Consider the following 25,090-nt stretch of genomic DNA (forward strand, 5'->3'; position numbering starts at 1 on the left):
TAACTAAACTGGCATGGAAGTTATGCTAAAGATGGTGCTCTGTCTGCTTCATTTGAAAGAGTAGCTTTCCCGCGATAACCTTCGAATCGCTGTAAACGTGCGTCTTCGTCCTTAAGTAATCGCCTTTTTGTTATTTTTTGTGCTACTAATGTGAGTAGTAAACTTGCGCTTAGCGGAACACCTTATTGCACTGCTGTTGAATGTTGAGCTTGTTGCATGTTTCTTAAATTTCATTCTACTTCTATATCGAACAGGCATGGCTTCAGTAAAGTTCCGGGTAAGCAAATACAGAACGCTGATTATAACCGAGAGGGAGGTCGAGGAAAAAATGGAATAGTGCCAAAGTGACAAAAGCTCCGCAATAAAGAGAATTGTACAGTTTTGTTGATATAGAGAAAATACGAGAAGGGCAGAGCAATGCTTTTCATACACCAGAAATTATGGAACTGCAAGTCAATGAAATGCGATGTTGGTAGAAAAATAAACATATCAAGGATTGATAGTTTACTGAACAAAATACAGTGACATGCTCTGTCATGTGATTATAGTTTGTACCAGTGTAAAGACAAGGAATGAATGACAGGCTAAAGTCCAGGCAACATGTATGCCAAAATGAGGCTTTTCCTTCTCTTCCGCCATTTCCCGGCCGTGCTATTTCGCCAGCGAAACAGCGGGACTGCCTCGATCGGCTCGCGTCAGCTGCCCGGCGCTGCTCGGTGTATCCGGCGCGAAATTCAGCCTGGGGCGGGAACAGGGATCAGACGTTGACGTAGCCCTTGTTTTCAGCTTTATATAAGCAAGAATGTCCTTAAAACTGCAGGTTCCGCGCCTGCAGGCGACTTCAGGCTGTTCTTCAGGGTACTTAAACCGCACCCCAGCCTACCACGAAACATTTCGGGAGGGAGGGCACGGGCCCTGTGTGCCCCCCCCCCCCCCCCCCCCCCCCCCCATCGCTACACGCCTGATGCCGCCGCGTGTTCTTTCGATTGGCTTGGATTGGCTTGGATTGGCTTGGCTTGGCTTGGCTTGGCTTGGATTTGGATTTGGATGGGATTAAAGTGGATTGTGTTGCGTCATAGCCGCGGCAGACGCACTGGCGCCGGCGCGTCCCCTCACCGTTATGCGCGCTATAAAACGCGGTGCCTGCGCCGTTCCGCTCCATCGTTCCAGCGCCGTTCCTCCGCTGCCCAACGCTGCAACGTGAACCCCCTATGCGTCGCATCTACACAGGGGTTCCCGCGAGGGGAGGTGGGAGTTTTCGTTGACTACTTTGCTGTTCATTCATGCTGATTGAAAAAAACTGCAATATTAGTGAATAACGCGTGGTACATTATTAAAGATGACGAAAACATGTGCAACGTTCAAGCAAGGAAGAAAAAGTGTATACGCCCAGTGTATTTCGTTTTTTGTCGTGTTTGTTGTATGACACAGCTTGATATTACTGCACTTTGACGTCATTTATCATTCTTTAATTGTTTCAGTTCGGAGGATTCTTCAACCTGGTAGCCCAGTCGGGACTCAAATGTGTACTCCAGTCATCTTGTAAATGTCATTCAAATAAAACGCAACTGCGACAAAGCGCTTGCTGTGCTGTATCGACTCACGCTGCCGTTTCAACAAGTGCACTTGCGGGAAGTTAAATTTTCCGGGGCCTCACCGTCAGCTGCGAATTTAATTCGGGCGAAAAGGTAGCTGAGGCACACGGCGAAACGAAATAAAAGCGCGTGAAGTATTAACAGACGTTTAACGCCAGCAATGCACGATTAATGTTTTTCTCGAGCTTTGAACTGCAAGCTGGGAACTCGCGAGCTAACAGCTGCTGGGCCACGTTGTTTTGGTTACTTATTTTCAGACCAACGTAGTACACGTATTTGCTTTGCTGGGAAAGACATGTTTCGGTGACTTCAGATTCGTACACTTTCCGGATCCCGTAAACATGCTTGCTTTCAAACAAGCGGCGTTCTTCCTATACTGTAGTTATGGCTTACACGAACCCGCAATGCAAGCCTCGCTACACGGCCGCTCGCAGTTTTTCACCGTATGCTGCTGGGCTATAATGGCAAATCTAAGTGTAACGTTTGCTGAAAACGCAAAAGAACGATGTCCTCGGCATAATCTAGCGCCGCGCGCCGTTAAAAACGCTCAAATCACGGATTCCCGCATCACGGAAAGCAATGCTAACACGGCCGCTGCCCCGCACGGAGCGCCTGCGTGTTTGGCGCCACCGCCGTTGGCGGCGCGCATATCAGCGCGATGGAGGCGCCGCCCGACGATTGCAGGGTGCCTATAGCTGGCACACGCCTTCACCTCGCTCTCTCCTTCTCCCCTTTAAAACTATTATTTCCTCCTCCAGTAACGTGACAAAATAATTAAGTGTATGGGCTAATCCCTTGCCAACATAGACGACGAGTGATGATGGAAAATTACTGATTACAGGTGACCCCGAGGCCCGAAGCACCTAGCAAAACTCTCAGATATTCCAACGCAGACATCTGTTAATAATTTTATTCGCCGAATTTTGTTGTTAACAGGCAAAAGTGTGAAAAATAATGTGTACCAATACAACCTATACATATAAAAGTAAACATTTTAGATTGAGTCGGTTCTTTTGTCGGGTCGATTGTGTTCACGTGCCCTATGTACTGTGCCATCGCGATGACATCGAGATGGGCAGAGTACATATGAAAAGAACTGAGGCTGTGCACAGAGATGCTTCTGCTCGGGAGAAGTGGCCGCGTAAAAGCGATGTTTCAGATTGGTGACACGCGGCAAGTTGCACAGGCGACTTATAATACAAGGGGGCGTCAAGGTATATGGACAACTATAGTGGTGCTAGATATTCCTGTCACCGTTAAGCATATCATATTTCCATCGTTCATTCACTTGTGAATCATCCTTCGAGGAGGTGTTTTGTTACTCTAATATTTCACGACGTTCATGAGCCGTGTGCTGGTTCTTTCGACAGGCATCCCAGGGCATCAGTTCACAAACGACCCCCAAACGAGTCCAGAAGACGGTGAATGGGCATGTTGAGGACACCATTACGTAAATACGCGCTTTCGAAATTATTTCCGTATAGCCATGATTATAGAAGCTCCGTGTCTTTGCGTGCGTATGTGTAAATTGCGGCTTAAAATAGCGTTCAGGGGTCAGGTGGGTTGGCAGACTGCGCGCCAGCCATGCTCGGTGTAAAAACCAATATGATAAAAGATCGCGGCATTGCGGAAGGCCGCTCTCAGTCAGCCGCGATCCCGCCACCCGTGTCTATCAGCGCGGCTTATGGTATGATGGCCGCGCCACCTACGGCACTGTCACTTCTGTGACTCCGGCAGGTGCGTGTGCGTGCGTGCGTGCGTGTGTGACAGACAGACAGACAGACAGACAGACAGACAGACAGACAGACAGACAGACAGACAGACAGACAGACAGAGGCAATAATCACATCATGTGCACATACTCCCTACCCTGCACAGCATTTCTTTCCGTTCCCCAGTGCCCTGTGCACGCTTGTAATGTGCATTTAACAATGCACATGCGCGTGAGCTTTGCACCAGATCATTTCGAGCTGGACGGATGGACGGGCAATGGACAAACAAGTCGACAGACAGGCTCGTTTTTTAGTTGAAGCTCTAAAAAAGTGCCGCTTTTAAAACTGTGTAGTTTTCACTTTTGCTCAGTTGATTGCATCCGCTGCTAGGGATGGCACTCATTCATGTTTTGTCAAGTACGGCAATAGCCGTGGCCGTAGCCACATTAGTGAAACGGAGAAGGCGACATTCTTTTTGCGTAAGTTCAGTGATCGACAGGAACTTTTTAAAATAACTGTCGCGTCTGAGTGCACTGCCAATCTGCTCTTGTGGACTCGCTTGGGCCAAGACATTCGACCGTGTGTCAAAGCTCGTGTCAAGAGAATATCCCAGCCGTCCTGGCGGACCGTCAACATTCTTACCCGGTGTTCACAAAGGCGGCAAACACCTTCGAAAGGTCTCGGGCGACCTTTCGATCCTGGCTGGACGCTGGTTGGAGCTCGTCCAGAACATCAAGAAGGCCGGTGGCGAACATGAAGTCCACAAACTGCGGCACACCCTGCCACGTAGGCCAACCCCGGTAGCTGGGGTTGTACATGAACTCGTAGACGAAGGCCCTGCCGCTCGCGTTCAAGACTTCCTCGAGGAAGAAGAGCGTGGGACAATAGATGAGGAAGTCACCCACGGGCCGGGCCATTTCCAGCAGGAAGAGCTGGCCCAGCGTCTCGTCCAGCAGACCGGTCCTGTTGAATCCGTAGTACTGCACCACCTTGTCCACATCCCGAATGCCGTTGGACTCGAGGAACACGCGGAACACAGATAGGAGTCTGCGGAACGCAATGCGCTAGTCAGGGAATAACGGTGCTGACGGTAATACCGTGGGACCAGATAACATGCTTAGTCAGTAAGGGCAACAGGGTAACAGAGTGGATCCCTAGAGAAAGCAAGCGTGCCAGGGGGCGGAAGAAAGTTAGATGGGCAGATGAGATCGAAAAGTTTGCGGGGATAAATTGCTAGCACAGTTAGCACAGGACCGGGATAATTAGAGATAAATGGGAGATGCCTTTGCCATGCAGTGGGCGTAGATAGGCTGGTGATGATGATTATGCTAATGATGATGAGATAACATGTATAGGGTAGGTATGCATCAGTGTACATGCAGCGTGTGTGAATTGTAAGTCTGCACGGTTCTTTTGGAGAAATTAATTGTTACGATTCTGCGTGCCTCTGTCATGTTCTCGTGTCCTGCAAAGTTTTGCAGAGTGCCCCGGTGTGTAAGAAAGCGGTCCGGACAAGTCGCAACGTTCCTGTGAATGGCCGGTGCGCGGGCGTGTCCCTGTCGGTGATTCAAACTTCGGCGGCGGCAACGCTTCGTGCAGCGACTTGCCCGAAGGACGTGGCCGCCGCAGCCGAGATTTATTTCATCTCCCCCTCTCTTAGGCTCAACGAGAACCGCTATTGCCGGCCCCTCAGGAACTCGGAAAGCATGTTGCGTGTGTTTGTACTATTTGCGGGTCGTGTGCACATAAGCACTTGGAAAGTTGGGCAGCCGTTACGGCTACTGTGTATAAAACCGTCCTCTCGGCGGATAGTTCGCATTCGTTTTGGAGCTGCGAATCTATGCTGTCGCTCTCATCGAGTCCTGTACTTTAACCTCGCCCGGAAGGGCGAGGTTACAGGTTCTTGTATTACTTCCGCTCATCTCTCGCCATGCAGTAAACCAGATAAGTTTGCCTTCGGCTTTTTGTCGTCATCACAAAGGCAGCAACCTTTGCTGGCCGCTCTTTACCACGCTACCACGCGTGACGGATACAGGAACGGCGACGATACAGAAACAGAAGCTTTCCGAGAGTACAGCATGACTCGAACGGAGCAACAGCAGGATCCGGTGCTGTAGATCAAATGAAACGCGCTTTAAGAGAACACGAATTCATAATCCGAAGCGCCAATGACCAAACAGCTTTCCCAGTGCTTTGCACGTGACACCAAAAAAGTACACACGCACACGAGCACTCTTTCTCGGTCTCGTGAAGCCCGGCGCACGTTGAGTCTGGGAGAGGGGGAAGAGGAGATCTCGGTGAGCGCGTCCGCTCCCAGATTAAAGTCTCTACACGTCTTCGCTAGAAGAGTTCGATTTGTATTTCGCAGCTACCGCGGCGTAAGTCACCACCAGCGGGGCCCGCGCGGCGGGCGCTGGTCGCAGCACGTTCGAGGAAGGCAGGCTTTCCTGCAGCACAGGAGAACTTCCCCACTCCACCAAACTTGCAGCACGCGCGCAAAGGGTAGCGGCGCGCTGATGCGTAACACCTTTGACAACTGGACCATGCCTCCACTCTCACGAACCTCTATAATATCCAAGACTTCCTTACATGGAGACAAGCTGTCAACAAAGTCGGATCCTTGCCCCCTCCTACTTCTTACGGAAAATAAACTCTCAGCTGCCATGAACTGCTGCGTACACGTATGCAGCGGACCTCACCCCCCCCTCCCCCTCACACAAGCGCCAGGCAAAGTCTGTCCGGTATTGTCTAAGCGGACAAGGCAGTGGCCGTGTTAAGTGGGAAACAAATGCCCGTCCGAGTAATACGGCTTCCTAAGCGGCGCGGCAAAATATCTAGCATGTTGGATCGCGCCGGAGCGGCGACGCGGATGGTCATCCGGTAGCCAAACCGGTCCTCGGGGCGGAGACGCGTGCGGGTACACGTGCTTTTTGGCTCATGTGTTCAACCATTTAGACGTGCATCCTGTTACGAATCAGTGCGTCGCTGCCCTGAGCGTGCGTGCTACACGCAGGTTTGGCGTAGTGCGGCGAACTTTCTTGTGCTGCGCTAAAGCCGCCCTTCTCAAGCAAGCTACGACACGCAGGAGCGTGTCCGTCGCTGGGGACGACTCACACCCGCGGCAGTTGCAAAATCCCAAACAAACTAGTTTTACAGGGGTCGTGTTGATACTTGAATCTGCGAGCGAACGCAACATGCAAAAATCTATCCTTTGTCCCTCTCTCAGACTCAACGTGTGTTGGCTAATACGAGGCCGGGAAAGTGGGTTCTTGTGTTTCTGTACTTTGGTCGGGCCGTGTGCAAAGCACTATACGGAGGCGGTACAGCCGTTGACGTTTCTGTGTATAAATTCAGCGCTTTTCAGCGACCTAGTCCCGACCGCATCGGGGTTCCGTAAGGAGCGCTGGCCTGTACGAGTCATGCTGTAAGCTCGACCGCAAGGGCGTTGTTTCTGTATCGTTGCTGTTCATCTCTTGCCATGCAGTAAACCTGAAGCATAGACGCAAGTGGGAAATGAATATGAGCAAACTTGGTCGATTGTGCGGTTTAACGTGCCGATAGCGCAGGCGATGAGGCGCGCCGTATAGTGGAGGGCTCGTGCGCCGAAATCTCGAACCCACGGGTGTTTTCTCTGTTGTCCTCCATTAGAAAAGCGGCCGCCGCGGCAGGGAATCGAACCCGAGTAAGAGCAAACCTATTGGTTGCAGCTCTTGCGCTTTCGAAGCAGTAAACGCCCAGCCAGAGCAGCGTGTCGCATGCAGTTTGAGCGACACTGACGCATGAGAAGCTTTTAGATGCGACGCTCAGGGCATCTCTTGTCGGCGGCCCTGTCCTTCGTGCGTGAGTCCGTTGTTGTCCGCGTGCGTCCGTTGTTGTCCGCAGCCACACTCCCCCTCTCCGCTCCGATAGCGAACACTCTCTCGCGAGGGGCATTGGATTGGATTCGATTGGCTTGGCTTGACTTGGATTGGATTGGATTAAATTGGATTGTGTTGGATTGTGTTGCGTCATAGCCGGGGCACTCTCTCTCTCCGCGGTCTCCTCTCCTTCGGGCGCGCTGCGCATATAACCGGTGTGCCGCTCTCCGGCGGCCTTTCGGTCGACGGTTGCTCTCCGCTTGCGTTTGAACCCCCCTCAGCGTCGCATCACACCAGGGTTCCCGCGAGGGGAGGTGGGCGTAATTTTTTTTTCTTGAAATGGGCCGAGTCCAGACACCGAAACTAAATCACATAAATCTGTAGTACCAAGAAAAACTCGAAAACTTCCCCTGAAAAGCAGGTTGCGACAAAATAGGTCAGATAACGCCTGGCGAACGTGTACGCAGAATGTATTTCGTATCGAAAATGTGCCAGATCCTCTTGTGACACAATACGAATGAGACAAATGAATTTTCCCGCGCGACCGTGGTTTGGGTTTGACGTCATATAACCAACATGGCAGCCTCCTTGTGAGTCCCGCCTGATATATCGGACTTCCAGACGGGCTGAATTAATTATTTAAGAGATTAATACATAATTAATTGAAAAACAACTAATTAATTAGCTACTTTTAATTACTTGTTGCCGTGAACTTCCCCTAGCTGCCATGTAAAAGATATGGCATAATAGCATTGACAGCGTTGCAATTAGGCCCCGTAACAAAGTTTCGCTATTTTCTCAAATTCTGTTTCGATGAGTTTGACTCATTTCGAAAAAAAAAAAAAAAAAAAAAACTCCTCGTATGGGTCATAGCACTTCACCTGCGTGGAGTCAGCGTCTGGTCGGCAGACAGACCCAGGACTTGCAGGAGCTCGGACACGTGCGTCGTGCCTTCGTCCCTGGAAACGCCCACGAGGAAGTCGATGGTCCTGAGCATCGCCTTCGAATACATGGGGCCTCCCAGCACCCACGGCAGGGCGCGCGTCGCGCTGGGTACGTAGACCGTGTAGTCGCTGCTAGTGGCCAGCTGGTCGGCCGCCTGGATTGTGGCAGCGATGCTTCGCTTGCGCATACAGCGGACGGCTCGCTCGCGCGACGCCGCGTCGTGGGGGTCCTGCGCGCCACAGCCGAGGATGCCGGCCAGAGCGTTGGCGTTGAGCACGGCGCGATGGCCGCTGTTGCTCGGCAGCAGCGAGAAGGGCGAGCCGCTCATGAGGACCGCGCGCTGGAACGGCGTCGCATTGCGAGCCAGGTGGAAGCCGATGGACGTAGCGCCGACGTCCTGGCCGAAGAGGGTCAATCGCCGCTTGTCGCCTTCGAAGTGGTAGATGTATCTGCAACGGGGGGATACCGGAGGTGTAACCGGACCGCCTTTAGTAACGTCAGTTCTTTTGAGAAACCCCCGTGGTTCGCAACGTCTTCTGTCCCCGCTTTTTTTAACAGCCATGCTGTCTAAACTGGTGGTGGGCCGCGAACGTGCGTAGGAAAGCCTCGCCGAGCAATGACGTCATCGCGCGCACCGCCACCGCATCTTTACTGTAGCTTTCCCTTGCCACGCTCGGACGGGACTCGCTTCGCCACCTGACGAAGGCGCGATACGACTAATACAAGCACGGCTTTTTGGAAACGCGTCACGGGGAGGCGCGATACAACTGGTACAAGGGTAGAACAGAGGGAGTAAACTTCAAGGCTGTCGAGGTGGCTAAAAGAAGATTAGGATGCTGGTGGACGGGAAGCAGAGAGGGGAATATGGCCGCGGACAGCTACCGCCTGCAACAGACAAAATTAATTTTGAGCCTGCCCTAAGAGGAGCCCTAGAATTAGACCAAGAGTACAACATAGATATATTAGATTTTTTGGTAAGATGACGCGTCATCCACACGTTACAAAGAGAATATCCTTAACAATTATCATCAATCATCATCAAGCACGGCTTTGGAAGCACGTCGTGGGGTGACTGGCTCTATCGCTTGTTGCGACGAGTGGTCCAGTTTTTGACGGTGCAAAGAGAAGAATTAATGGCCAAATTGAAAGAAGCAGAAAAGCTGAGAAGCGATAACGTTAATCATCTTAAATAGCGCCCCATTCGCCATAGCAGAGAAGCTGAATGGTGTCTACGGATCGAGCACAAAAATTTTGAGCAAACGCTCGTCCCGCTGCGCCCTCCATTGTTTCTTGCTCTTTGGGGGCTAACGACGACACCACGCAGAAAACTACGCCGAACTTCCAAGTATAACCACATGTAAAATTAGCCGAACCAAGAATAAGATAGGTGGGGCTGCCAGCTTCGCTGCTTGCCCAGTCTTTGCGCTTACGCCCCTAGTGCGAAGCTCCCCCAATTTTTTAGGGGCGAAGCCTCTTAGGGGCTGGAGACGTCGGCGTCTCCTGTCGTCGTCGTAATCGTCGTCTCATGTAGTTACATTACCAAAACTCCGGGAAACTCGTTTACGCCTCGCGCTGGAGCGCTTCGTAACGCGTACTGAAAAAAAAAAAAAATCACCGGGACACTCGTTAACGCCTCGCGGTAGAGAGCTTCGCGATTCAAAGACAAGATACTTTTACAGCAAAGCTGTATACCTCAACCCCCCAACGGTTTCATCTCCATTGGCAAAAAACGCCAAGGCGTCAAGAATGCACGCATACACAGCGTGCGTCGCCCCTTCCCAGTTTTCACGTTATTGGAGATGGCCCGGGATTTTTTTTTTTTGCTCATGCTGTGGTGATAAGGTGCATTTAGACCAAGCTGACTCCGGTGATGCATCCAAACTTCAAGTAGAGCTGAGCACAGTAGTGTGAGTGGGCTTCCGTTTAGACGACAGGAGCGTATAGCGGGTGTCGCTGATTACTAGCTCGTTTCCCAATGTCTCTGATTACTCGTGCGCGTGGCTGAGTGCCTAACATATTACGGTGCCGAAGACATGGCCGCGAGGTGAATGTAAGGACGCGAAATTCAAAAGCGCCTCCACCGGAAACCTAGAATTTTTAAACTGGAGCTGAAGTAATTTCGCGCCCATCATAATTAGTATCCGCAGCCCAGAATTGAACCTCGCTACCTCGTTTGTAGAATGGTTTTTGAACAACGTCACCGGTGTAGGTCAAAACAATGAAGTTATTCTGGCTTAACAAACTCTCTCAAACAACAAAACTGCGTTATCAACGCGTATCACCGAGCTTCTTAAAATTCCCCGCATTTCCCCGAGGGGAAGAATGTGAAAGTGCGAATGCACGAGTTGAATTTGCGCGGTTCGGTAATGTTCGCGAAAGAGAGATCACACACACACACACACAACTACAAAGAAAGAAAGATGCATTTATTCACAGACACCTATTTGTGTTGTCGTTGTACTTGATTGCTAGAGCGGATCTCAGCTTTGAAATTTAGTGTCAGTACTCCTTTAAGCAGGTGCATTAGCCCTTCTCACGCCCGATTCTTGGCCAATCCCCCACGTGGGTATGTGCCATGTCAGCGGCCAGGCAGCGCGCGCCCATCTCCCCCCCCCCCCCGTTGCCAAGGAAGGCGAGGAGATTCCTGGCCAATCCCCCACGTGGGTATGTGCCATGTCAGCGGCCAGGCTGCGCGCGCCCATCTCCACGTGCGCGGACATCGCCGGTGGACGCAGGTTCAGGGTCGCTTAAGAAGTGCATTGCACTTAAAATCACCACCTGTATGCATGTACAGGAGGTCCGTGCACTGCCCACCTGTACACCCATTTGAGCGCGAGTTCCTGGTCGAGCAGGCCGACGTTTCCGGGAGCGCCGGGCACGCGCATGTTGAGGAAGCCGAAGGCGCCCACCCTGTAAGCGGGCACGACCACGACGGCGTCCCACAGGGCTGCTGCGCGCGCACCGTCGTAGAAGGCGTACGTGCCCCCGCCACCGAACTGGAAGCGGCCGCCGTGCAGCATCACCACCACGGGGCGGAGGCGACAGCGGCCCTCCTTGGTGCGGCCGGTGTTGCTTGTCGCTACGCAAACACGACTGAAAATGAGCGTATAGGTTGTATTCATCGGCGAGGCACGCATGCAGGCAACCGTGAGCGTGCGCCATCACTGGTTGCGCCGGGCTCCGCGGGATGGCGGTACTTGTCCGTGCTAAGCACATTATGTGTGTAGAACGTTCCGAACTTTACCCTACCGAAGGCAAAGTAAAGCCTCGACTCAATGTGAGTGCGATTAATAACATCTATGTTCACACCACCTTTGAGAATCAGGTTGAAACGAAGCAGACGACGCGCGCCGGTGTTTTTTTTTTTCCTGCGGCGTGCGCGCGCAGTGGCAGAAGCCGTGCCATGTCCGTGGCGCTTCGGCCTTGTCCGTGGCCGTTTCCAGTGCTGCCAAGCCAATACATTGATGACTTTTCAGTGAATACCACCTATTGAATCACACAGCATGAGCGGCTATAGCCACTGGAACGTTCAAATTGATCGTACACCCCGTGCCGCTGCTTGGAGGCCGAAGTCTTAGTTGTGACCCATATGACTCGTGACATCTAGGCATCTCTCTCTGAACGGATAATGCAATTTGTATATATTAATACGACGGCGTGAAGGAGCTCGTGCCATTGAAAGGTGGCAGTGATGTCACCGGAAAGTCCTTATTAGTAGATTGGAGGAGCGGAAATTTCGCATCCGTTGCGAAGACCGCGGAGTGGTGCTGCGATCCTGACATCACCGTTCGTTTGCTAGGCCGCCGGGAGAGTACACGTGCGCAATGAATGCAGTGCTGTTTGCTACTGCGAGGCGCTCTTCGGAGGCGTCACCTTCTGCGTGTGCGGATGGCATATCCACGTCTTCTCCTGCTCAGCTATCCGAACGTAGACGCCCTAAAGGTTTTAAAGCGAAGCTTTCTGTGCCTCACTGATGGCGTTCAATGTCCTGCCAGAACGCACTGAAGGAAAGCCAACTTTACACAGTGGTGTTCACAAAACGATGATGATGATAAGCGAAGGCACACCAAGCGCCTCAGGAAGAAAAGAAACGCCTCCCGTTGTCGGAATCGAACCCGGGTACCTCGCGTTATGAAGGCGACGTCTATCATTGCGCCATCCCGACACGGTCGAAGCAGTTTGGATTTTGGACTTTCTCTTTCACTCAGAAGGGAAAAAGTTTGGGCGTGTTTCAACTTTCAACAAAAAGTTTATTGCAGAACCAGCACTTATAAACACACCTGGCCAGCATGAAGAGAGGGGAAAGGAAAGGGAAACAACAAAAAACGGTGGGCAAAACAAGAAAAACAGTGACGTGCCGCCTATGACAAGAAATTCAATTCAAGTTTCAATAAAGCTACAGATGGCCTGCTGACGCATTGATCCCCCGACTTTGCTATCTCTGCCGCTTCCACAATTTCTCTTGTCAGGCCCGAGTGGTGAAAATATAAGACGGTTGTTTGGTCGTACAGAGGAGGACACAGGTTTCCCGAGACACATTTTTACAGTGGGCAGCCAGCTGGCCGTCGGTGGCAACGCTCCTGACCTTGTTCTTGTGCTCTCGGAGGCGAACGTTTAAGCATCTGCCGGTCTGGCCGATATAGTGTCTGCCACACGACAGAGCTAACTTTTGTTGAAAGTTAGCGCTTGTCCCGTCCACTCATCGTCCTGTGTTTTTATTTAGCGCTTGTTTTCCGTCTGACTTTCACTCAGGTTGTATGGAAGAAAGCTTCGTGTTTTAACCATATTTCTCATAAGAAAGCCGCTTTGATTTATTAAGAAAAGAGCTTTGATTTTTTTCCTCATTTAAATACGCAGATGACGGGTGAGTAGGAAGGTTATACGGCGTGTCTTAGGTGCGGCTGCGTGCTTTCGCATCAAATCTCTTCCATGGACGTTGCCGCCAAATGTGCATTTTTGTGTAAATGAAGGAGTTACACGGTTCCCCAATATCGCAATCTTTTTTTTTTCATTTTTTAGTTTTCAAAATTCTGCTCGCCCAATTATTTCCATTTACGCTATAATAACGACTACAGGTAAAACTTCCGTGAAATCTCCATTTTTGTAGAAATGCATGGCTTTACACGGTTCGCCATTTTTAATATTTATGTATTTTTTATTTTTTTGGGATTTCAAAATTACGGTCGATCAATTGTCTCCACTTACGCTATTATAGCGATTAACTGTGGAACTTCAAGGAAATCTGCCTTTTTGTGAAATGTGGCGTTACACGGTTCGCCATTTTCGATATTTTTTATATTGTTCATATTTCGTGGCATTTTCAAAATTATATTCGATCAATAATGTCCATTCACGCTATTATAACGATTGAAGGTGGAACTTCCGGGAAATTTGCATTATCCTGGAAATGCAGAGCGTTACACGGTCTTGGCTCGGGCACTCGGCAAAGAGTGCTACGCATTAAAACAGTGGATTTCCCGAGGAAACTTTGGTGGCGTGAAAATTATGACCTGCGTATGTGGTGGGTTTGCCCGGACCTCCATCCAACGCCGAATATAAACGGCACCGTTCAGCATACGCGCTTTGGTCTATGCATCGCACCGCTTTCGGAGGCTGTCTTGCTGAGTGGGAAAAGGGGTGACGTGGCTTTGAAGCAAAGCGAAAACGCATCAGACAGGACGGTAATAGAAGTAGACAAGCACTTGCGCTACTATACTCCTATTCTCGTCTTGTCTTTTGCGCTGTCTCTTTCCTTCAAAGTGATGTACCAACCAGCCCAAGTTTCAACAATTCTGGGGTGCCATGTAAGAAGGCAGAGGCAGAAATATTGCACTGCGCACCCGGTCGGCGTCTCCCTTCGCGGTCGGACGAAGAGGCTCTGCCTCAGGGCACTTCGATGTTCACGCGCTGCGCGAGCTGGCTATGGATGACGGCCTATAGTGAGCAGTGTGCGATTATTCCTCGGTTCAAGACTTCTCTCACCAAGCCGCTGAGACCGGGCGCGTTTCCGTACTTCCTCTTATTTACCAAGGAATCACCTACAGACCTTCCCCGGTCCTCACACATCTTTGTCCAAAAGGCCAGAAATCACACTCAGACAGATTCAAGGAGGCACTTTTCCCCACCCAATCCATATGCATTTACTCTTTCCCACACAATACTCTGATAAGTGTAAATTCTGCCAGGAACCTGGAACTCCGACACACATAATATTCGACTGCACAAAAAACTCAGACCTCCCGCCCCTGAACCCGTCCCTTTCCCCTGAGCAGTGGGAGATACTGCTGTCCAGCTGTCGACCTAAGGACCAGCTCCTGCTTGCGGCCAGGTCTACGGCAGCCTGGACAGCACATGGGCTCCTGGGCTGAGGAACCACTCTCGCATTATTGTGTAATGAGGTTGTCTTTCTCTCTCTCGGCTCTCGCCACATTAACGAATTGGTCGCGTGTGTGGTTGCCATTGATCTGCACGAATGGCCAGGACCTGCACTACGTTGCCACTGATGCATGCTGAGAGATTGGCCCCAGATCTAAGCTGGACGCCAAAAGCTCTTCACCGTGCCGCGCCCGCTCCTGGCAGCCGTGTATGCCGACTACAGTGTCCGCGTTGCCCACTCGTTTCCCTGTCGAACGCCATAGCTCTTGGACGCCGTTTGAAGCACGAAAAGACTTTGAAGCAAAGCATTAAGTTTTGTTTTTCTGAAATATGGAGCATAATTGACGAACCCAGACAGCCTATTGGCACTAATTTTCTGGTGTTTTTTTATTCAACGTTATCACTCCGTAGGTGTGTTAGCGCGCCAATGTAGCCTACAACTGTCATCGGTACCTATTTGCCATAAGTACTAGACAGACCGAAACTATAAATTTCGCCAATGGCTGAACTGCGATCGTGACGGCACACCAAATATGTACCCCCTTATTTGGCTTTCTCTTGCATTCGTGCGTAACCGCCGTCGCTTTTAACTCAAGGTCCCGCAGCCGCAACGGGATCGGAATATATTAGTCGCGCCCATAACGATCCCGCTACTCTGCAATTAATCACCCAGCATGCCTTTGGCAACGGTCTCCCCATATTGATGCAGCGGTCTGACCGACTTGCCCGGACAAACCGTACTCTGTTCACCCTGAATGTCTACAGAGGTAAGAACTGTGCATATTTAGGGACATTGACTGACTGAACTGTGTGCGCTTCGTAAATATCACCCCAAGACTGCAACAGTGCCTGTTGTGGAAATTGTGACCTTCTCTTTTCCCCGTCCTTACTTCCCCACAGGGTTTAGCCTGCGGCCTTTCGTTTTCAAAAAAGCGTTTCACTCACACGCACCTCCGTGACCGGGCCTCCAAATGTTGAGGTAGAGGCAGTCGTCCGAGGTGGTCGACTCCACGTTGGGCAACTTGGGCACGGGACTCCATGGGTACTGGGGGCAGGCGGGCACGCCGCCGGTGCGCAGCGCCATGCCCGGCACGTACTGGACGAAGGTCGCCTCGGCGAAGCGCCCCGACGAGCCGTTTAGGCGAGCGTACGGAATGCCCAGGTACTCGGCCACGTCGCTTGCACCTACGCGACCTCTGGACGCCTCGCACCTGACCGGGACTTGCCTCTTGTTGCCTCCCAGGTGGTCGACGAGCAGCGCGGGCTGGCTCTCGGAGGGCCTCAGCAGGAGGTGCGCCAACATCCCCACACCACAAAGCAGAAGCGTAGACAACGTAGCAACGGCTGCGTGGAACGAGCATCGCGTAAACGGATGTTCTCAGTGAGTGCACATCTTTCATTTGAAGGTTGATCTAGGCTCCGTTAGTAATGCATTGCATTGTAGTGTTGTCGAGCAGTGCAGAAACAGCAAAGGCTTCTGTAGCCGCGAAAGACAAAAACCAAGGAAGGCAGACTTGGCAGCGTAGCAGAGAATGAATAGACTGCAATGCAACTGCATGCACCGGGATTCACTATTCTTAATTGGCTCCTTGTTGTGTGTGTAGACTGATTAAATGCAGAGCAAGCGAAAGACGAAGGACGCTAATAGTTCAGGATAGGCTATGCAGGTACGAACAGTGGCACCTCACTGAACAGAATATATGTACCCATCCGGTTTCACTCTCTTTCTGACTCCAGAACCAGGATGGCTGTCACCCAATACTTGCAGAGAACCGCATTCTGCCAACCTACAAGTTCTACATCGTTTACGGACCAAGCTTACTCTCCATACGGTGAAGCTGATGAAGTCGTTGAGACTAGTTCGTGTCCGAACACTACAAAGAAGACTTGACAGGGATCCACACGCCCGATATACAGATATTGCGTGTACTCACCATGACCGGCGTACCGCAATTGTGTTTCTCGACTCTACGGGTACCACGACAATTGCTGCCACGTATCGCGGAATCTCCTCGACTACCGCTGAATCCATCGCCAAAGCTCATGCCGCTATCACGCACCGCAGTGAATACTCCTCACTATTGTTACGGACTCTCTCCAGGCATGCCTACACTACCGTCGTGGACAAGCTCCTATCGCAGCTATTCTCCTTCTGCAAAAGCTTCCCCCTCAACTATTCATAACAATAATATGGACCCCTGCTCACACTGGCCTGCTGGGGAATGAAGCAGCCCATGCTGCAGCCCGCGAGGTGCTCAACCGGGTATCCTCAGCATCCGAATCGTCAGCCACGGAAGACATCATCACCGAGCCCCTGACCACCACTGAAGCGATTCTCACCCACTACAGGCACCTCCGCTACAAATATCCTCCGCCACACCCTTCCCTCACGCACAACCAAGCATACACCTGGCGACGCCTACAAACAGATACTTACTACAACTGTACACGAATTCACCACATTGCTCCAACGCTCTACCCGGACACCTGTCAACCATGTAATACCCCACTAGACACTTTCCATCTTGTCACTGAATGCCCGCACTCTCTGCCTCTACCTCCCCATTTGACCCCCACCCCTTCCAGTGAGCAGTGGGAGAGGTTGCTGACTAGCTCCGACCCTGAAGATCGAGCTATGCTGGTCAACCGGGCGGTGACGGCGTCGTCCTCTCGCGGCCTCCTGGACATAGGAGGCTGACCACACCCCCTTCCCTTACACCTTTGCTCTATAATAAACGTTTGTTCATCATCATGCTGGGAATTCTCTTCAGACGAGGCTTCGCGAAATACACTACCGCAGATATACACCATGGACATAAAACCCATGCAAGCTAGACTACTGCAACGATACGTTAAACTCTACGTCTGAACAAATACGTAACGTACAGTATGGCCTAGGCGCCGGCGGGCTTTTGACCCTATTCGAACGGACGTGCCGCACAGATCACTGCAGCGTGTGCGGGCGCCTCTGGTTCGGAAACGCCGTGCTGAGAACAGAATGATCAAATAGTCGCATTTTGAGCTAATGCGCAACAGATATGTCGGAGCTAAAGGCATACATGCATCGTCTTTCTCATCGATAGATTTCCTATGTCAACGCTTGTAACACTCTCTGAAAGCAGGAAAGCAGAATTTTGCAGAAATCGTAGAGGAGCCCCTGCCCGACTTCTCCTGCCCCCATTTTCCAAGAGATATTGGGGCTGTTAGAACTCACGAGATTCAGAAACAAAACACAGAAGGAAAAACCATCTCTTATGTGCACACTTTCAGGTTAAAACCTGCCGCGCTTTCTCGTGGCGTGCACGCCCGATTAATGTCGGGTGTTCAACGAGAGATGGCAGACCTCGTCTGTGGGCCGGAGAGGGTGCATGCGCGATCGATGTCGAGTTTTAACCGAGAGATGGCGGCGCTCGTCAGCGGCCCGCTTTAGCGGGCCGGAGCCCTTGGGAAATTTGATTTTAGCGTTTGCTATGGCAGCATTTTATGTGCATGGTATTTCTGGCGTTATATTTCATGGCATCACTCGGTCGGTCCGTCTATGGTATGTAACCACATTAACAATTCTTGGTGGCGCCTTGCTGGCCCTTATTTATTCAGCTATGTTACACATAAAAAAAATCACGCCATATCCACGGAATGAATGATGATAAGTGGGGCGAAGCTCGAGAGGGGGAGATCATCGGTAACCGTAACTCTCCCGTGAAAGTTCGCCCATTACATCATTAAGAAAGACGTAAGACCGTACATTGTACAAATCAACTTTTATTTTCGGAGTCAATGCTCCCAGGCCCAGACCTGGTGAAAGACCCCGCGCCATCGAGGACTACCCCGCACATCCACCACAATTTGTCACGTAGGATGGGACACAACGGTAACGAAATAACTTTTATTTAGGGCGAACTTGTGCCCGAACAAGGCGAGAGGAAACGAGCAAAGGTCCTTGCGTCTCGTTCGATCTCCGAGAACGACTGCCTGCGTTCGTGGCGTGATCTCTTGCGTGATCTCCCTCTCGCAGTGCACGTGCGCTCGCGCCTCCGTTGGCGAACACAGACAAGCTCGCGCTCCCGGTGCCGAGTTTGCGCTGCCGGTTGCAGCCGGTTCTTGCGCGTGCAACGCGGCCCACTTTGCGACATCTCCGAAAGCATGCGGCGGTCACGTACCACGAGACACAAGGGATGGACAGACCCATGACTTAAAGAGCTTCGCCCCTAAAAAAGCCCGCATATCTGCTCTTACCGTCGGCCGCCCCTGCCACCATTACCAACCTTCCCCTACCCCCTCGTTCCTTATGTGAGGAATGCAATGGAGGTTTGTTCACTTAAATTTAATTTCCCCGCTTCCCCATTGCTCTCACGCCATATGGAGCGCAATACCCAGTCTTGTTCATGCCATTTCGATCTCAAAGTTGCCACTTCAAGCGAGCCCTGATTGGCTGAAAGCAGACAATCAGCTATGACGGAGCACAAGCAAGGCGGGCCGTCGGTTTCTGTGCATGTCATTTGTCAGAGGACTCGCAAGTGCAAGTACGCCACGACTGAAATGTGCGTGAAATTGAGATTTTGAAATGGACAAACTCAAAATTCTGCCCCTGCTTGGACTACGGTCGTCCTGTTTTCTATATAATGCGTAGAACAGCCCACGGCGAACTCTTTTTTACGTTTGCTTTTATCTCGCCTCTCTTCCATACCGTTTTTTACTGCGTAGTTTTTCCCTTTGCTTTGGTAAAGAAATAATTCAGCATGTGTTCTAAAGGGGCCATGCAGACAAAATGCAAGTTTGGTTGATTCGAAAGAGTGCCTCGTTAGAATAACGCTGACACCAGTTTTAACGGAAACTTTGCTCGAATAAGCTACATAATTAGGAAATAAGAGTATGGCCATGGGACCCGTTAGCTCATTTTACGCACTGGCACCCACGGCGTATTATGGGCAGCTGTGCGATTGGCTGAGGCCGGCAAAGCCAAACGCAAGTTAGGCAGGGCTTATAAGCGTACAGAACGAGCTATTGTCGTTTAAATGTAATGCATATTCATTTTATAGGAGTAAGAATGGTGGGGTAAACAATTCGAAATTACGAAAGTGCACGTGAACACAGAAGCACCAGTGAGTAGTGCTCTTGGTACTGCGCGCACTATGCTTGTTGTAGCTGCACAGCAGTCTGGCGCTTTGGGGTTGTCTCACACGACACTGGCCGATTGGGGTGAGGGACGTTGTCTTACGGGACCCTGTTTGCCGAGACATACCCAATGTTTCACGAAAGGATTACTACCAAGCGTAAGCTCAACAAGAACAAGCCAGGTGTAAATACGGTCAGAAACAAATCGAAGACAGAAAGCGGCCCTGCGCAGTATGGTGGCGCCATCTAGGAGGACTGGCGGTAAACAAGGCGTTCCGCAGTCCACTGCACACGCAACTGCGCACTAGCGTTCGCTTGAAGAAGACCTGTCATGGTTACGTCATCACAGACGACACGAAATACACGATTTGGCGGGAGAATCAAAATTTTAATGTAAATCGATCAATTTCTCAGTAAATAAAGCATCGTTTGCTGCCGGACAAGTTCTGGGGGCACTATGAAACACCAAATATTTAGAATAAAACAAACTTGTATTTTGTCTGCATAGCCCCTTTAATATTAAGAAGGTTGGTACCCTCGGTTATGAACTGACATTCCGCCTCAGCTACGCGTGAGGTTTCGTTTGCGCTGAGTAATGTGCACATGTATCTGCCATGCCAGCAGTTTAATAGTTCCTAACACTCCTGCGTATATCTACTTCGAGTTCAAGCGTTCCTATAAGCTTAACCGGTCGGATGAATCGTGTGAAATTCAGACAGGCAGATGGTCAAAATTTTCTCCTTTAAACTTTCACAAAAATTTTCGCTAACGGCTTTAAGAGCGCTTGTATTCGTCGTTAGTCGAGTTGAGTCGTTCCATCGTGTTGGTTTGATTGCGCACGAGGAACTGAAAACAAATTCCCTCCCTGCACAACAGAGAGTGCTTTCTTTTACCAGGTTACGTGGGCCTGCCCTGACATCTCGAACATTTCCCGAATATCCCAACCAACTCATCTCGGACAAGAAAGATCAGCGACAACTGGTACGACGGGCCACGAGTGCGGCCAGAGCTACAGGGGCCCTGGAATAGCCCCACCAAATGAAAAAAAGAATGCTTCCTAACTGGTTTGAAATAAAGTTATTCCTCCCCCTCCCCCGACCACGGAAGGCACAGTCGGGGGAAACGCTGTCGGTTCCATGTTAGGGCAAGGTTAGAGATTTCATAACCTGATGAAGGGGCGGGTCATAACACCACTCGCTTTACATTTGCCCTTACTGCCTCACTGGCCCGCCTCTGTCGCTGCGTATGGATGAGAAAAAAGGGAATTCGTACTGCCTACCTTACGAAGACTGGCCTGGCCTATTTAAAAATACCATTATATATGTTCGCTCGCTGGGAAATATTTTTGCGCGTACTTACTGCATAACGACTCAATGGTCCAGTAAAACACCCCGTCCTTGTACTCTGGACAGCTTGGCCTCAAGCAGTGCGTTCCCAGTTGTTCCAGGCAACGCATCACTAAGCTTCATCTTCGTCTTTTCGCTGTCTCTGCACATCTACTGCACATAACTTCCAAGCCACCTGGACGTGATATCCCGTTCCAAGATGGGTACTAGCCAATCACTTTTGGTGCTATGAAGAACATTAATTAAACGTGCTGATATGCCGCTCCCCAACCCGAAACCGACCTAAAAGATGCCAAATCGTGATTATTTGCGAAAAGAATGAGTACAATTGAGCAAAGCCAACATTTCATAGGAAAAGAATCACGGGTTCCGAAGAAAATTAAAGCAATTCCACTCAACGTGAACGCTGTTAAGTGCGGAGCAGTGAATCGACAAAGGGGCTGTGGCACCCTCTCTAGACTAGTTTCCGTATCAGCCTGGCACTGATACCGGAAGTAGACAGAAGAGGGTGCCGCAGCCCTTGAAAATACCTATAAAAAGACACTGGATTAAGTTGCCATTATTTGCGGTAATTAATGCGTTAATTCATGTTTTCTTCTTATTTTATATTATTGTGTGCTTATTTTCGGCCCAGCAGCGGCAAGGTATGTGGTAACGGCGCAGCGCAAAGATCACTTTTCATATGAGTAACTCTTGGAGTATGAGTAACGTGTGCGCTTGCGGCGCAATGGGATTGACATCGGGATCGTTACATGAGAGACCCAGGTTAGGTTCCGACCAGTGGAAGCGATGACCTCTTCGACGTCTCTAATCGGGTGCGTGACCCCGCGTAATTATGGTGGCTGGATACCGTGACCCCGGACGAGCTGCGACGGCAAGCTGGGCACGTAAAGTGCTCTGCACTTGAAGGATTTTGCACGGCTGGGCTCGAACCCAGGCCGGTCACTCCAAAATTCGTGGTTCTACACATTAGGCTACAGAGGCCGAACACCGGGATTCTTCTAGCAGTTGCTCAAAGCGAGTGAACCAGTATAGGTGGCGCTTGGTGCGTACAGGAAATGGCGGGCTTGTACCTCCAAGGGAACGGAATCTCGCTATCTGGACAGACTGAGTGAAAAACTGACGGATTGTGGAGGCGAGCCTTGCAGTTAGCTTAGTTTGCTGTTTCGGAACCTTGAACTGAACCTCAGCACGCTGCCTTGGATATGGAAGCCCTTGTGCATTACTTTGGTGTGCATGGACAGCAGCTTTCGGAAGGTCTTTGTGAATCCTGTGTGCCCTATTGGTACCAGTGCGTGTAAATGTACACGTGTGTATCTAATCTATACACGTGGGCGTATGTATGTATGTATGTATGTATGTATGTATGTATGTATGTATGTATGTATGTATGTATGTATGTATGTATGTATGTATGTATGTATGTATGTATGTATGTATGTGGGTGTATGCATGCATGTATGTATGTATGTGTGTATGTATGTATGTATGTGTGTGGGTGTATGCATGCATGCATGTATGTATGTATGTATGTATGTATGTATGTATGTATGTATGTATGTATGTATGTATGTATGTATGTATGTATGTATGTATGTATGTATGTATGTGTGTGGGTGTATGCATGCATGCATGCATGCATGCATGTATGTATGTATGTATGTATGTATGTATGTATGTATGTATGTATGTATGTATGTATGTGTGTGGGTGTATGCATGCATGTATGTATCTATGTGTGTATGTATGTATGTATGTATGTATGTATGTATGTATGTATGTGTGTGGGTGCATGCATGCATGCATGTATGTATGTATGTATGTATGTATGTATGTATGTGTGTGGGTGTATGCATGCATGCATGCATGTATGTATGTATGTATGTATGCATGTAGGTATATATGTATGTATGTATGTATGTGTGTGTGTATGTATGTGTGTGTGGGTGTATGCATGCATGTATGTATGTATGTATGTATGTATGTATGTATGTATGTATGTATGTATGTATGTATGTATGTATGTGGGTGTATGCATGCATGTATGTATGTATGTGTGTATGTATGTATGTGTGTGGGTGTATGCATGCATGCATGTATGTATGTATGATTTGATTGTGGGGGTTTAACGCGCCGACGCAACGCAGGCGATGAGGCGCGCCGTAGTGGAGGGCTCCGGATTAATTTTGACCACCTGGGGATCTTTAACGTGCGCCGAAATCTCGTACACACGGGCGTTTTTGCTTTTCGCCTCCATCAGAAAAGCGGCCGCCGCGGCCGGGAATCGAACCCGCGACCTCGTGCTCAGCAGCGCAACGCCTTAGCCACTGAGCCACCGCGGCGGGTATGTATGTATGTATGTATGTATGTATGTGTGTATGTATGTATGTATGTGTGTGGGTGTATGCATGCATGCATGCATGTATGTATGTATGTATGTATGTATGTATGTATGTATGTATGTATGTGTGTATGTATGTATGTATGTGTGTGGGTGTATGCATGCATGTATGTATGTATGTATGCATGCATGTATGTATGTATGTATGTATGTATGTATGTATGTATGTATGTATGTATGTATGTATGTATGTATGTATGTATGTATGTATGTATGTGTGTGGGTGTATGCATGCATGCATGCATGTATGTATGTATGTATGTATGTATGTATGTATGTATGTATGTATGTATGCATGCATGCATGTATGTATGTATGTATGTATGTATGTATGTATGTGTGTATGTATGTGTGTGGGTGTATGCATGCATGTATGTATGTATGTATGTATGTATGTATGTATGTATGTATGTATGTATGTATGTATGTATGTATGTGTGTGGGTGTATGCATGCATGTATGTATGTGTGTATGTATGTATGTATGTGTGTGGGTGTATGCATGCATGCATGCATGTATGTATGTATGTATGTATGTATGTATGTATGTGTGTGGGTGTATGCATGCATGTATGTATGTATGTATGTATGTATGTGTGTGGGTGTATGCATGCATGCATGCATGCATGCATGTATGTATGTATGTATGTATGTATGTATGTATGTATGTATGTATGTATGTATGTGTGTGGGTGTATGCATGCATGCATGCATGTATGTATGTATGTATGTATGCATGTATGTATGTATGTATGTGTGTGGGTGTATGCATGCATGTATGTATGTATGTGTGTATGTATGTATGTATGTATGTATGTATGTATGTATGTATGTATGTATGTATGTGTGTGTGTATGCATGCATGCATGCATGCATGTATGTATGTATGTATGTATGTGTGTGGGTGTATGCATGCATGTATGTATGTATGTATGTGTGTATGTATGTATGTGTGTGTGGGTGTATGCATGCATGCATGCATGTATGTATGTATGTATGTATGTATGTATGTATGTATGTGTGTGGGTGTATGCATGCATGTATGTATGTATGTGTGTATGTATGTATGTATGTGTGTGGGTGTATGCATGCATGTATGTATGTATGTATGTATGTATGTATGTATGTATGTATGTATGCATGCATCTGATTCCCTACATCAGATGCATGCATACATCTGATTCGCTACATGCTTAGCGAGGGCCTCTGTTCTGGCAGTCTTGGTGCCAAAGGTAGCTTAAGAGGGTTCAACGCTGGTCGACCACTCTCTACATGTCGTAGACACTCGAGTCATGGCCCGGGGGTTTAAAAGAAGGTCCCCTTCACCCCGAGTAGTCCGAGTGGCGCTGGCTACCACCCCCAAGTGCAGGAAACAAAAATACCTTAAAATAAATACCCAAGAAAGTGGTGGTGAAATAGCCCCGCCGGTAGCGTAGTGGTTATCGCACCAGACCGGTATTCTGGAGGTCGTGGGTTCGGATCCCACCCGGCGGGCATCTTTTCACCAATTTCTTTCTGACTCAAAAAATTCTTCATCTGTTTATATGATCTAACGCATTCCCCCCTTAGCTTTCCGAGGTTTTCTTGACTGCCAAACCTTATTCTCTCTTATTTCACAGAGCCCCTCATTTCCCATTTCTGATTCGCTGCATGCATCTATGTATGTGTGTGTGTATGTATGTATGCATGCATGCATGCATGCATGCATGTATGTATGTATGTATGCATAAATGTATGTATGCGCG

General features: G+C 49.5%; 2 protein-coding genes and 1 non-coding gene across 3 annotated transcripts in view; 1 reads left to right on the top strand and 2 right to left on the bottom strand.

The window, feature by feature from the left end:
• Nucleotides 1-8,734, bottom strand: part of LOC144167495 (cholinesterase-like) — a 13,780-nt gene extending 5,046 nt beyond the window's left edge. The window contains exons 1-2 of the mRNA XM_077696744.1: nucleotides 8,046-8,734; nucleotides 3,950-4,354 (exon numbers count right to left, since the gene is read on the bottom strand). Coding sequence (XP_077552870.1) covers nucleotides 3,950-4,354; nucleotides 8,046-8,671 — 1,031 coding nt within the window. The 5' untranslated portion in view covers nucleotides 8,672-8,734. The remainder of the gene's footprint in view (nucleotides 1-3,949; nucleotides 4,355-8,045) is intronic.
• Nucleotides 8,735-8,987: 253 nt separating this feature from the next.
• Nucleotides 8,988-15,787, bottom strand: LOC144168406 (cholinesterase-like). Its single transcript, XM_077697401.1, has 3 exons — nucleotides 15,436-15,787; nucleotides 10,924-11,188; nucleotides 8,988-8,994 (listed from the first exon to the last, which is right to left on the bottom strand). Exons 1-3 carry the CDS (start codon nucleotides 15,785-15,787, stop codon nucleotides 8,988-8,990), a joined length of 624 nt encoding a protein of 207 aa, XP_077553527.1.
• An 8,979-nt stretch (nucleotides 15,788-24,766) lies between these two features.
• Nucleotides 24,767-24,839, top strand: Trnat-ggu (transfer RNA threonine (anticodon GGU)). Its single transcript has one exon. It is a non-coding gene; the product is annotated as a tRNA-Thr (tRNA).
• Nucleotides 24,840-25,090: the final 251 nt, after the last annotated feature.

This window comes from Haemaphysalis longicornis, unplaced genomic scaffold, assembly GCF_048455015.1.
Source record: "Haemaphysalis longicornis isolate Haplotype H1 unplaced genomic scaffold, Haemaphysalis longicornis Haplotype H1 scaffold_2, whole genome shotgun sequence".
NCBI classification, from domain to species: domain Eukaryota; kingdom Metazoa; phylum Arthropoda; class Arachnida; order Ixodida; family Ixodidae; genus Haemaphysalis; species Haemaphysalis longicornis.

Bases quoted from the DNA above. Each gene is read 5' to 3' on its own strand.
- LOC144168406 (XM_077697401.1), bottom strand. From the start codon at position 15,787: ATGTTGGCGCACCTCCTGCTGAGGCCCTCCGAGAGCCAGCCCGCGCTG. The intron at 11,189-15,435 runs GTGCGTGTGAGT...GTGTTTGCGTAG, and splicing joins TTGGAGGCCCGGTCACGGAG to CGACAAGCAACACCGGCCGC.